A 12,779-nucleotide genomic window follows, 5' to 3' on the forward strand; every position below is an offset into this window, starting at 1 on the left:
TGCTCCTTGAAGGCAGGAGAGACTCTCTGTCTGCTTACTCCCTTGGAGACACTCAACTGACAAGACACATGGCACTTCACTAATAGACCCATGCCCTGGGAACTGGAAAAGCCACATGGATACCCCTGACAGTGCTGACATGCTTACAATGCCGCTGGATCCACAAGACTTCACATCCACTAGCCTTTGATCTTCATGCATTCGGCATCATTGTATGTGTTTCATGAGTCTGAAGAGGACTTCATAGACTGTTATTGGACATTTGGGCTAATATCGAACATATGGACTTGGACTAGACTGGTTTGGGATGCTTTTTTAATGTAAAATTACCCTTTATATACAACTCTGTCTTATACATATATGAGTTTCTATGGATTTCTTTCTCTAGTCTACCCGGGCTAACACACAGATCAACATGTAAGCACTACAGCATTAGGAAAGAAAGACTAGTTTAAAAGTCTCTTGAAGCGTGACTCTGTGAGTGCAAATGATACCCAACTCATAATCTTTCATGCCCCTGAGCGATACTCTAATGACCTCCTTCTTTCTGTAGCATAATAATGTTGGACTTAGTCATAGTTCCCTTATCCACACATTATTGATAAATTCTAAACCAATAACATGTCTCCCAAGCAGTGGAGAGTGCACATGACCCTTCCTCCCACACAGTCCTTCGTCTGAACCTCCCAGAGCCCAGGGCTATCCATGCATTCTTGCATCCTTACAGCTCCTTAAAGGTTGGAAGCACTGTGAGTAAAAGAAGTCATGATTGATGTTGAATTGTATAACTCTCATTCTTCTTTTGCTCTAATTTATGATGGAATTTTCTCCCACTCCATGAAAACTAATTGGATCGATTCCATTTCATGCTTAGCTGTCTGTTTGTTGTTGTTTTATTTTGTTATACTTTTTCCCTTAACATTTGCCTATTAAAGGTTCATAACGTTGCTATCTGGTAGTGTTCTTCCTGAAGCTCAAATTTCATTAAGGCGACTCACACAATGGGGACAGAGAGGGAATAAGCGTTTCCACTTTATACAGCAGCACTATTGCAAAACTAACAAGCAAGCAAGCAAGCAAACAAACAAACAAAATGCTTTAACTGGTGCCTTTTCCTGGTTTGAGTAAGGAGAGGGAGGGTGTGGTACCTGGAGTTACCTAGCTTCTTGCCTTGCAGACTGCTAATGCAGACAAAGCAGTCAGTCCCAAGAGGACCTCTTCCCTGAGAGAAAACAGTGTGTACCTTTATAAACGTGAAGTCACCGAATGCCTGAGCTATTCTGCTCTGTGACAATATCCTTTGGCCACAGCTCAGTGACTTAAATGGGACAACTTTGCCAAAGCTTAACAGGGACAGAGCATTGTTAATAGGAAGATATTTCATGTCTTTTGACATCTCCAATGGCTCACAACCAGTTCTTCCTGATATTAATTCACCTATAGTTTATCTCATGAACATTCAAGAAGAAATATCATGGCCTCTCCACTTAAGGAAAAGACCAGGCTGCAGGCTTCAGCTCTGAATTATTTCCTGAGCTTCTTCATTATTTACTGAGATTCCTGAAATGCAAACAACCAGAATCTTATCAGGCAAAGGCAGACCCCTGGAGCCTTTTATCATTCTGGCTGCAATTTTGAATATTTCCTCTATAACCAGACAGCATACCAAATGAAGCTAGACTCTTTAAAGGGAAATGAGGCAATTAGAATGTCAATTTTATTTACTAATATATTGTAAAAACTAAACAGCATATCTGGCTGATTGACAAAATCCATCCAACTGTTAAAAGCAAAACAAAACTATCTTAACAGGTACAGTTAAGCAGATTTTGCTTTTACCTACAAGCAGATATTTAGAGAGAGAGAACGTGAAAAGGGACATTGAGGCAGAGTGCTACCTCTGGAATTGTCCATCAAATAAACCTCACAGAGAGCAGGAGAGTGTGGGAGTCAGAAAGAGGCATGGCATGCCATGTTTTCTCTCTTCTTCCGGGAACCTTTTAACTTCTTCCACAGGCTGTCTTTTCTTGTCAGTTTCTTTTCCATCGAGGAGGTCATAGACTCTTTTTTGTGAATTTCTCTCACTAAGCCATGAAAAGCACCACAGACGCAGAGTCTGAGGGCTGCAGAGGTCTCGCAGAAAGCACAGTTATCTTCTTGGACCAGACTCAAGCCTTCTTTTCTAGAGACCTGATGGGGAAATAAACGATATCTCAAAATGAGCAAAATGATATTCTCTACATAACCCGTGGTTACACAGCAAACAATAAGATGTAAGAATTTCTTTTAATAGACAATTCTGAGAATATCTGACTTGAAAAATGAAATGAGAAATCAGAGTCCCGTTAGAAACCAAAATCAAAACCAAGCAACCTTCCAAAAAATGCATACAGGCCCATCAAGCTGATCTCTGTTCTTAGTGATTGACACTACACGACAGAGGAGACGTGCTTCCTAGGGGTTCAGAGCATGTACGTTCAAGAATGAACTGTATGATCAAGTTTTAAATATTGAACTATAACTGTGAATAACTAACACTTCCGTATTTTTAAACTTGTGTCTAACATGTTCCATGCAAATTTCAACTCAAAGAACCTAGGTCTGCTTATCCTATGCTACCGATGAAGAAATTGGGACTAAAAGGTTAAAATTTAGTCCAATAATATAAATTAAGAATAAATCAGAATGAAGTGCTCAAGAAAGCTTAAATGCAGTCTTCTTCTCCTATCTCCACTGTATATTTTTAATATACAGATGCATATTTTAATATAGAAATATATATTTTATATACTGTTGACCCTTGAACAACACAGAAATTAGGGGTGCTAATCGCTACCCAGGCAGTAGAAAATCTGCATCTATCTTTTGACACCATAAAAACTGCAAATAGCCAAATGTTGACTGTTAGTTTTACTAGTAATATAAGCAGTCAATTAGCATATACTTTACATGTTATATGCATTATATACTGCATTCTTATAATGTACTAAGAGAAAGAAAGAAAATGCTGCTATGAAAAGTACAACAAAGAGAAAAAAAATTTTGCACGTGTGTCTTGAGGTGGCAAAGGCAGAAGGGCTGGGAGAGACGGAAGGGGAGGCAGGGGGAGGTGGGCATGTGTCACGTAACTTTATGGGAATATAGAATAATTTCTGTCTCACTTTTTGCTTTTAAATTTCTCTAAAAATGTTTCTATATGGAATCAAACTTTCTTCCATTTTAGATTGCCAAAAAGTCTGTGCCCAAATCATAAAACAACTCAGAAGCCGCCTTGAATACTTGGGACTTTTCTGCCAGTTTCTTCATGTCAGTTTGCTGTCTCACACTCTTCTAGGTCTGCTTTCTCATCATCTGGCACTGGTTCAGAAACCTCATCTCCATCAAGTGTTCTTCTGTGAACTCCCCTGGGGTGGTGCCTATTGGAGTTTCTCTAAGTTATCTACTTTGAAAACTTTCCCCACCATCTTTTTGTGTTATATCTGCAATCTCTTCCATGATTCCCTTGACGGGTTCTGTTGTAATTCTGGTGGTGTCATGCACAGCATCAGGACACCGGTCTTTTGTTTTCCAAAAGGAATCTATTTCTCAGGTTTGATGTCTTTCATGGGTTTTTTGTGCAAAGATGATAGGGTCTTCAATACCATAATCTTCCCAGCCTTTTGTGATGATGAAAGTTCTCTTCCATGGTGCTTGCTAGTCTTTCCACAGAGTAGGTGTGTAATGAGAATTAAAGTCTATATGGTCCCCTAATCAAGAGACTGAGTTGGAGACGTTGTGTTTGGGGAAGTTGATATAGAATTACGTTTGTTGTTGAACTCGGGGAGTTCTGTGTGACCAGCGGCAATAGTCTGTGGCAAAAGAACTTTAAATAAAGTATTTCCTGGCTTCAGGCACAAACTGTTGATGGAACAAATACCGAAAGTACTATTGTCCTTGTCGAGGTCTTTTTGAGCAATGAAAAGGTTGGAAGCTGGTTTTTATCATTTCCATTTAAGCACAGTTGTTTGCAGGTTTATAGATATGGGCAATCCTGACCAAATTGACACAAAACCGTTAATTACTCTATTCCTTCCTATCTTAAATCCAGCTTTTTCTTTTCCTTACTAATAAACGCCCTTGGGGACATTTTCCTCTCGAGTAAGGCACTTTTGCCTGTATTAAAAACATGTTGAGGCAGATACCATTTTTCTTTAATGATTTTCTTAATGATGCCTGAGGGTTCTTTGCTGCCTCCTGATCAGCAGAAGTTGCTCCTGGTTACATTCACATTGTTAAAAGCCACAGAGGCTTCTAAAATGATCAAACCATCCTTGGCTTGCTTTAAATTATCCAGCTGCAGATTATTCACTTTCCTTTTGCTTTCCTTTGTCATAAAATGACTTTCAAAATGTATCAAATCGGGTGCACTAAATAGGTGTGCCTTTCTTTCTTATTGTGAATGGGCTGAAGATTTGCAGATCATAGCATCAGTTTTACGTTAAACAATTCATGCACATTTTTGTTTTACCTCATTCATTGCAATCTCTTCAGTGCAACATCACATACTATTTTCTTTCTGTTTTATGTTTCTGCTTTCTTCTTTTCTAACCCTTCTGAAATTTGTCCTTGAGAAAATACTGCCCTTGTGATCTCAAATGGTTGATTATTCTAATGATGTACCTTACTAGCATTGTTATTTCCTATATCGTTCTGTAGATATTTTGGACAAAATTGAGTGAATTGGGATGAAATTTGGATGGAATTGAGTGAATTAGATGAAATTGGGAGTGAATTCAGTTCCGGACCAGAAGTGTTTTTCTTATAGCAGTTCTCCACCCATAGGAAAGTTGCATTTTCAATATGAGATCAAAGGATATTTTTCAAAGCGCCTGTTTCCCCCCCATACTTATATAGTTGTAGCAAGGACTTTGTAAATTCCTTTTCCTTTTTGAAAATGGATTCATTACCTTGAAATGAATAACTACAACCACGGAACCCAGTACTTTTCTTCGTATTATTTTAATGTCATCATTTTTCTGTTTCCTGGGAACATTCCCAGCATCAACAATGGTACCTTGTGTGGGTTTCATGGTGCTACCCGTGATGTTTAGTTAGAGTCGGCTGATGTGAACTATATGCATACAATTCACAGTGCCTGGCATTTTCTAAGTAGATTGCCAGATTTCCCTCTAGACGACTTCGGTAGACTTGACCATCCAACCTTTCACTGACCAGCTTTGTGCATGCAGCATTCATGCATTAGACAACAAGCACTGCAGCTTGGAATGAAAATCCTACTCAAAATCGAAGGTACATTAAGTCTTCAGATTACTTATGCTTATTCTTAGAAAATAAGATTAAGACTGTCTCTCCTCAGTGTGGTCTGACTGAATTCTTCATCAATGTTTTCCTTGTTAGCTATCGTCCAGTCAATTCTGGCTTGTGGCGAAGCCACATCTATTTTCTGAATGCTACAGACATATTTACATATTCACGTTCGCTATTCCTGCTATGTAGAAGCATGTGGTGGGATGGGCATTCTGTCATTCTGGGAACCTGAGTGACTGTGGCTGACTCTAGTGAGCAGAGGCCCTGTGAAAACCATATTGAATATATGGTGTAGCTAAGAAAGAACTATTCTTCTTCAAGCAAATGATGTTTTGGAGTTGTTTGTAACCACAGTAAAACATACCTTTTCTTAACTATTTCACCACTCCATATGTCTAATATGTGCCTGGACTGGATGTAAAACTGATTCTACATAATTCTCAAAACAAATTCTTTAATATTGTCTGTGACATATTAACCTGTTAACAAGAAAAGAGTCACTGTTATATTTTTAAGTTCATAAAACACATGGTATCTGGACTCCCTCCTTTCTTTTTCATTCTTACAGAAATAAAAATCTAGTCCTTTTTTATAGAGTTCCTCTGTAATATTAATTTAAGATATACAGTGATAAGCAATCAACTGAAATATTAACATTTCTGTTTCATAATAATTCGACCGTCATGAATGAAGTCTCCAGTTTCTGAGTTATCCCAGGTTATAGCAAATGTTTACATGATGCATAACAAAGGTTGTCATTTATTTATTTTCTCCTGTAACACTTTTCCCTTTGCAGAAGTCAGTGCTACAAGTTTTTGGTTTTTGGTAGCAACACCAACTGTTGGATGCATTTTCTATATTAAACCGCTTTCATTACATTATACTTTGTTTTTAAACTGTCTCAAAGTGTCTGAGTTACAAAACAATGTTCAAATCATGTTCCTATTTTCTGGTACCAGTTTGGAGACAGGATGTGTTAGCTCAACTCTAGCTTGATGTCTGTTTTCAAGTTTGTTTTTCCATCTTCCTATTGTGGGACTCTGACTGGAAGAACAACCCTTACCTAGAAACTGGTGTTTCCATGACAAAGGGCAAGTGGTCAAGAGGCAGAAAGACATTTTCCCACTTCCCAATGGACAAAGTAAGTCACCCGGAGAAGACCAGGGAACAAGGAAGTGGGATGAACATGCATTCACATGAAGCATGGGAAGTAGGAAGGATCACTGACTTGAAGAGAAATCATAGAACGAAGCAAATCGAACACATCACAATCAGTTAATATAGTACACGCTCTAATAAAAAGAGATACCGATTGCCAGACATGGAGACCAGATTTTTTTCCCCTTTTAATCACTTACAGTTAAAATCTTTACAGATGTTGTTACTTGCTTTTGAGGTGATTTTGACTCACATGGAAAGATTGAAAGGTGGGTGAAATTTGATAACTAAAAGAAAGCTTACATAGTGACACTAATAGAGAAAGTAGGCATTAATATTTATTAATATTAATAAAATTAATATTAGATAGTGGTGATGGTTGCTAAATTGGTAACATTAAGTTTGACAGATAAAATGTTTTGTAAAAGTTTTTTTTTAATCCTGGCAATTTTATTGGAAAAGTTTCCATGATATATCTAATTTTATTTCTAAAGGATAGGATTATTCATGTTTTCTATTTTTTTTCTTCCATAGATTTTGGTAAAATTACATATGTTTTTTATTATTTTATTAGGAGCTCTTACAGACATTATAACAATCCATAGTGCAATTAGATCAAGCATAGTTGTACATTTGCTGCCACCATTATTTTCAAAACATTTTCTTTTTTATTGAACTCTTTGATATCAGCTCCTTTTTTGTCCCCTCCCCCCACTCTACCACCTCCATTAACCTTTAATGGATTCATTATATTATGATTGCCATATCTTACACCATCCAATGTATCCATTCACTTACAATTCTGTTTTCATTTCCCTCGAGTGTGGTTATACAGTCATCATTACTATCATTACCCTGCCTACCCTTTCCCCCCTCTCTTCCCATACCCTCAGGGAATCATTACTCCCATTACTGTTTCTGAGGGGCCTATCTAACTTGGATTTCATGCATTGAATGACCTTAATTATACAAATGAACAAATGCAGGTTTATCAAAATCATTGAGGTAAAACTAAAGCCACAATAGTTAGGGGAGGAAATATAGAACTAGAGCATAGTTAGATGTTTCATCAGTGCTATGTTGCACTCTGCATATATCACCGCTTCCATGTGACCCTTCTGTGAGGGACTGTCCAGTTATCTTACAGGTGGGTTTTGGGTCTCACTTTGTCTATGCTCCTTCACACCAATTGATTTCTTGTTTGTAAATTTTGGATACCTATTTTCATCGACACTCATGATCACATAGGCTGGTGTGTTTCTTCCATGTGGGATTTGTTGCTTCCCTGCTAGATAACCACTTGTTTAACATCAAGGCTTTAAGATCCCAGACGCTATATCTTTTAATAACCTAGCACCATCAGCTTTCTTCACCACATTTGCCTACACACCCGTTTTGTCTCCAGCAATCGTTTTGGGAAGGTGGGTATCATATAATGTCCCAATATTAGAACAAACTGTTCTGGTACTGAGGTAAGATTTAAGTAGTGGCCCAAAGTCCATCTGCTTCCTTATTGTACTTACACGCACAAACACACACAATACAGCTATATTTATATATTCACATATATAAAATTCTGTATTTATACCTATATATAATTCTAACTTCCTTGAGCTTTCCTTTATTTCTTTTAACGTTCCTCCTGTACCACTTTCGTGTTCACCCACTGTTCATCTCTCAGTAATTCCTCCTGCATACATGACAATTGATCAAACACAACCAGGAGGGCTACATCCTCTTCACTGCTGATTTTGGAGCCCTTGTTATTCCCTGTCCCTGATATTATTGACTCCCCCTCCCCTCCCCCACCTCATTCTCTCCCATGCCACCCCTCCCCGCCCAACCATTGGTCAAATGGCTGTCTTCTTGTGATAGCTTATCCTGCCTATCTTATAAAGATAGAGATTTTAAAAAGAGAAGGGGACCATATAAATAGTTTCAAGTCTAACTACCGACCTTAGTGAGTATCCCCCAACTATTTCAGGTGAGGTGCCATGTACTGCCCCTCCCCCTAAGTCAGAAGTCTTCTTTCCAGATTCCTCAGGGACTTCTTGGCTTTTCTCCTATTGCTGGTCTGCTGTACTCACCTCTTGGTTTGCCCCATGTGTGCAGGTCAGACTGGCCACACTCCCTGCACTGTTCTTTGGTGCTGTCCTCTGTAGCACTGTGATCTAGGGAGGGAACATCATGTCTAGAGCTGAGGCCTTCCCTGCAGTCTTCTCTGAATTAGCTGCTCAGTGCAGGAATGATGCCCTCAAGGCTAGGTGCACCAGAATGAGGTCTACTCTCTCTCTCTTTCCTCTTAGTTTGTTCCCATGTGAACAGGACGGACTGTTTGCTCTCCCAGACTCTATCTTCAGTGCTGTCTTCTGTAGAGCTGACATCTAGGGAGGGGACATCATATCTCGAGCTGCGGCCAGCCCTGCAGTCATCTCTGTTAGTGAGCTGCTCCATACACGTTTTTAGGTATTTACTTTCTCATCTGACTTGCCAGACCTCTTCTCACAAAGTGTCCATAACATTTTCTTATTATCTATTTTATGCCTGTAGGATCTGAAGTGATGTGCACTTTGACATTTCTGATTTTCTTTATTTCTGCCCTCTCTCTCCTTTAATCTGTTTTGCCAAGGTTTTATATAAGTTTCCACATTCCTTAGGTTTCATCTGAAGCTATTTTTGTAATTTTTTTGAGGTATGTATTTTTTGTTTTGTTTTAAAATTTATTTTATTTTAGTATATTTAAATTATTTTATTGGGGGCTCATACAACTCTTATCACAATCCATACATCAAATGAATCAGGCATGTTTGTACATATGTTGCCCTCATTCTCTTCTAGATATTTACTTTCTATTGAGCCCTTGGTACCAGCTCTTTTTTTTTAAGTACGTATTTTTATCATTAGAAATTTACCCCCCCGCCCCCGCTTCTAAGGCATGTATGAAGCAGCTTTGGAATTTTGTGAATTTATCATTGGGCTGAAAACTGCAGGGTTAGCAGTTAGACTCACCAGCCCTTTTGAATAAGGAAGAACTCAGAAACACAAACCATATAGTGTGGCTATGAAGTCTGAGTCTATTTGATGGCAGTGGATTGGTTTGGAAAGTATCTATATTATACTATAAATTATCCTTCCAAACAGTTTCTTAGATACTTGGGTCTATTGTAGATTCATTATCATTCAGTCCCAAATATTTTCTAATTTTTATTTTATTTCCCTTTTAAACATGTTTTAACCTAGTGGATATTTGTTTGTATAGTGTTTTCTTTTCTAAACAATTTTATTCATAAACAAATATCTAAGGAAAAATAATTAGACATATATGTAACCGAAATATACAAATTTTCAAAGCAGAATGTTCTGTGATAGCAAAAGCATGAGAGCTACATAAATGTTATCATCAGTTCTTGTTGTTCTTATTAGGTGCCATCAAGTTGGTGCTTATACATAGTGATGCTAAATGCAACAGAATGAAACACTGCCCAGGCCTGTGCCGTTCTCATCAATGTTATATTTGAGCAAATTATGGCGACCACTCTTTTGATCTATATCATCCAAGGTCTTCCCATTTGTTACTGTTCTCTCTTGATAGCTGGTACAAAGTACATAGGACAAAGTCTTAGCATCCTCTTTTTGAAGAAGCATTCTTGCTGTACTTCTTCCAAGACAGATGTGTCTGTCTTCAGGCAATCCATAGAACTTTCAATACTCTTTACTGACACATCATAATGAAAAGGTATCCCTTTTTCAGTCTTCCTTAGTCATTGTCCAACTTTCTCATGCACGCAAGGGAATTGAAAATACTGTAGTTTGTTTCAGGCACACCTTTATCCCCCAAATAACACCCTTGTTTTTCAGTACTTTAAATAGGCCCTGTGCACCAGATTTACTCAATGCTATGCATTATTTGACTCCAGGAATATCGATTGTGGATCTTAGCAAGATAAATTCTTGACCATTTCAATCTTTTCATCATTTATCAGGATGTTGCCTGTTGGCCCAGTTGTGAGTATTTTGGTTTCCTTAATGTTGCGTTGCAATTCAGATTGAAGGATGCAGTCTTTGGCTTTCATCTGCAAGTGCTTCAAGTACCCATTGCTTCCAGTAAGCAAGATTGCACATTGAAGATTGTTCATAGGACTTCTTTCAGTCCTAATGCAGTGTTCATCTTCATACAGTCATGCTTTTCAGATCATTTGCTCAGAAAAACAGATAAGTATGGTGAAAGTATTGAGTTCTAAATTTCTGATCGCAACAATGTCCCTACTTATTCTTTGAAGGTGTGGAGGGATGGGCCTCCATTCTTTTGGGATACTTTGTTCCCTGGCCCCCTCCCCACTAGGCAGCCCTGTTTTTCTCCTTCAATTTTTTGTCTTAAAAAATATTTCAAGGGCACATGAATTGAATCCTTCAAGGAAGTTAAAAATATCATTTTGATAGTGTAAGTCAGAGTACATAATTTTATATACAATTGCTGGAGAGATGGAAACACCACCTTAAAAAATATATAGATGGAGATGTTGAATGCAATAACTTTACATTTTTATATTTTTATTTAATAGAAGTTTCTATGATTTTGTGTAATACTGTTTGGCTTACCCCTGGCCTATGTGCTTATCTTCACATAAACACATGTATGAAATGTGTCATCCTAAAATGTAAAAAATCACAAATAAATTATTAGACACCAAAATTCAATTAAAAGTCTAATTTAACAATCAAGCTCAACTTGAGATAAAATGAGAAAACAAATTACATGCAAAGATTATGATTGGATTCATCTACAGCAAAACAGTATTTAAATACATGATATACTGAATATTTTATGCTCTGCCGCAGACTGAAATGCACTTAACTCTTTGGTTACTCATTATTTTGGTAATGCTGTATTTCAATGTATGAAACGTTCTTGCATAATCCTCAGACTCCTTAATAGAATATTAATTTAAAATTACTTAAGTGAAGACTAACTTAGTCATTTGTACATTGATATTAATAAGACCCACATGAAAATGAAACAGTCAAATATTTTACAGCTGATCTGCTTTCTGTTTCTTTAAAGAAATCATATTAGATCAGTAACTTACTTCTTACAGAAAAATATTAAAATAAAACTGTGAAGTAAAGTACAAATTCTCATGTTACAATAAAATTTCATCTCACATAATAAATATTGATTTATTGTGTATGAAAAGTTACAACTTTTATCAGAATTCAAGAGCAGAGCACTTAAAATATTCCTCAGCATATTATACCGTCTATTTCCAAATTAATTTCAACATATTATACCTTCTATCTCAAAATTACCAAAAATTAATTTTTTGTTGGAATTTGGTACTAAAGAGTCCAATAATTAAATATTTTAAGTATTCATTGACATAATTCAGTAGCTACTAGGAAATAAGCATAGCGGAAAAACAAGAAGAAGGTGAAGAAAAAGGGAAAAGAGGAGAAGAGTTAGAAGGAAATTACATGATCTTGTTTCCAAATTTAGAGGTTTGGGTAGAGAAGGGTGAATAACTCAGTTAAGGCCATGCACCTCGTTAAAGAAATCAGCCCCAGAGTTGACTGTCCACCTCCTGCATTGTTTCCATCCCTTCTTGGCTGTCTCATTGGATCTTTCTAACTTCCCTTCCTATAGTGCATATAGATGCAATTGACTATGTGACATACAGTTTTGTAATCTAAGATTATTCTAAAAGGACAAACAACTTACATAGATTTACCATATTTACATAAAAAAGAAAACTTTAAATGAATATGGAGACACGTAAGAAAAATAATGACCAAGATTAAAGAACACTACAGAAATATTTTGGGTGTTAGCAATTGATGCAGGCATTATTGCAACACCAAACCACTACACTCATTTCACTGCCATCAATTCTGACGCATAGCAATCCCATAGGACAGAGTAGAACTGCCTCAGAGGGTTCCCAGGCTGTGTCTTTATGGGCGCACATCACCTGATCTTTATCCCACTGAGAAGTTGATGGGTTCAATGACCTACCTTTTGGTTACTAGGGCTCCTTTCAATGTACCACAAAAACTTAGAAAACTAAACCCACTATTAGCAAGTGGATTCTGAATAATAATGACCTGTTATAGTGTTTCTGGGATTCTAAATCTAATTGGGAGCAGAAAGCCTAAACTCTTGTGGAGTGGCTGTTGGGTTTGAACTGTTAACCTTGAAGTTAGCATCTCAATGCCTAACTCTAGCACCCACCCCAAAAATCTAACCCATTGCCATCGAATCCATTCCAACCTGTAGTGCCCTTCAATTGTAAAGGAGGAAAGGTTGTAATTTAATGTGC

The 12,779-nt window shown here is 37.3% G+C and overlaps 1 protein-coding gene across 1 annotated transcript in view; it reads right to left on the reverse strand.

Moving 5' to 3' along the window:
• Positions 1-1,950: 1,950 nt before the first annotated feature.
• The window catches only part of RIT2 (Ras like without CAAX 2), a 297,869-nt gene continuing 287,040 nt past the window's right edge, over positions 1,951-12,779 (reverse strand). Inside the window, 1 exon segment of the mRNA XM_004718056.1 lies at positions 1,951-2,212. Coding sequence (XP_004718113.1) covers positions 1,951-2,212 — 262 coding nt within the window.

Source organism: Echinops telfairi, unplaced genomic scaffold, assembly GCF_000313985.2.
Source record: "Echinops telfairi isolate 266 unplaced genomic scaffold, ASM31398v2 ScPeMD7_7400;HRSCAF=8409, whole genome shotgun sequence".
NCBI classification, from domain to species: Eukaryota; Metazoa; Chordata; class Mammalia; order Afrosoricida; family Tenrecidae; genus Echinops; species Echinops telfairi.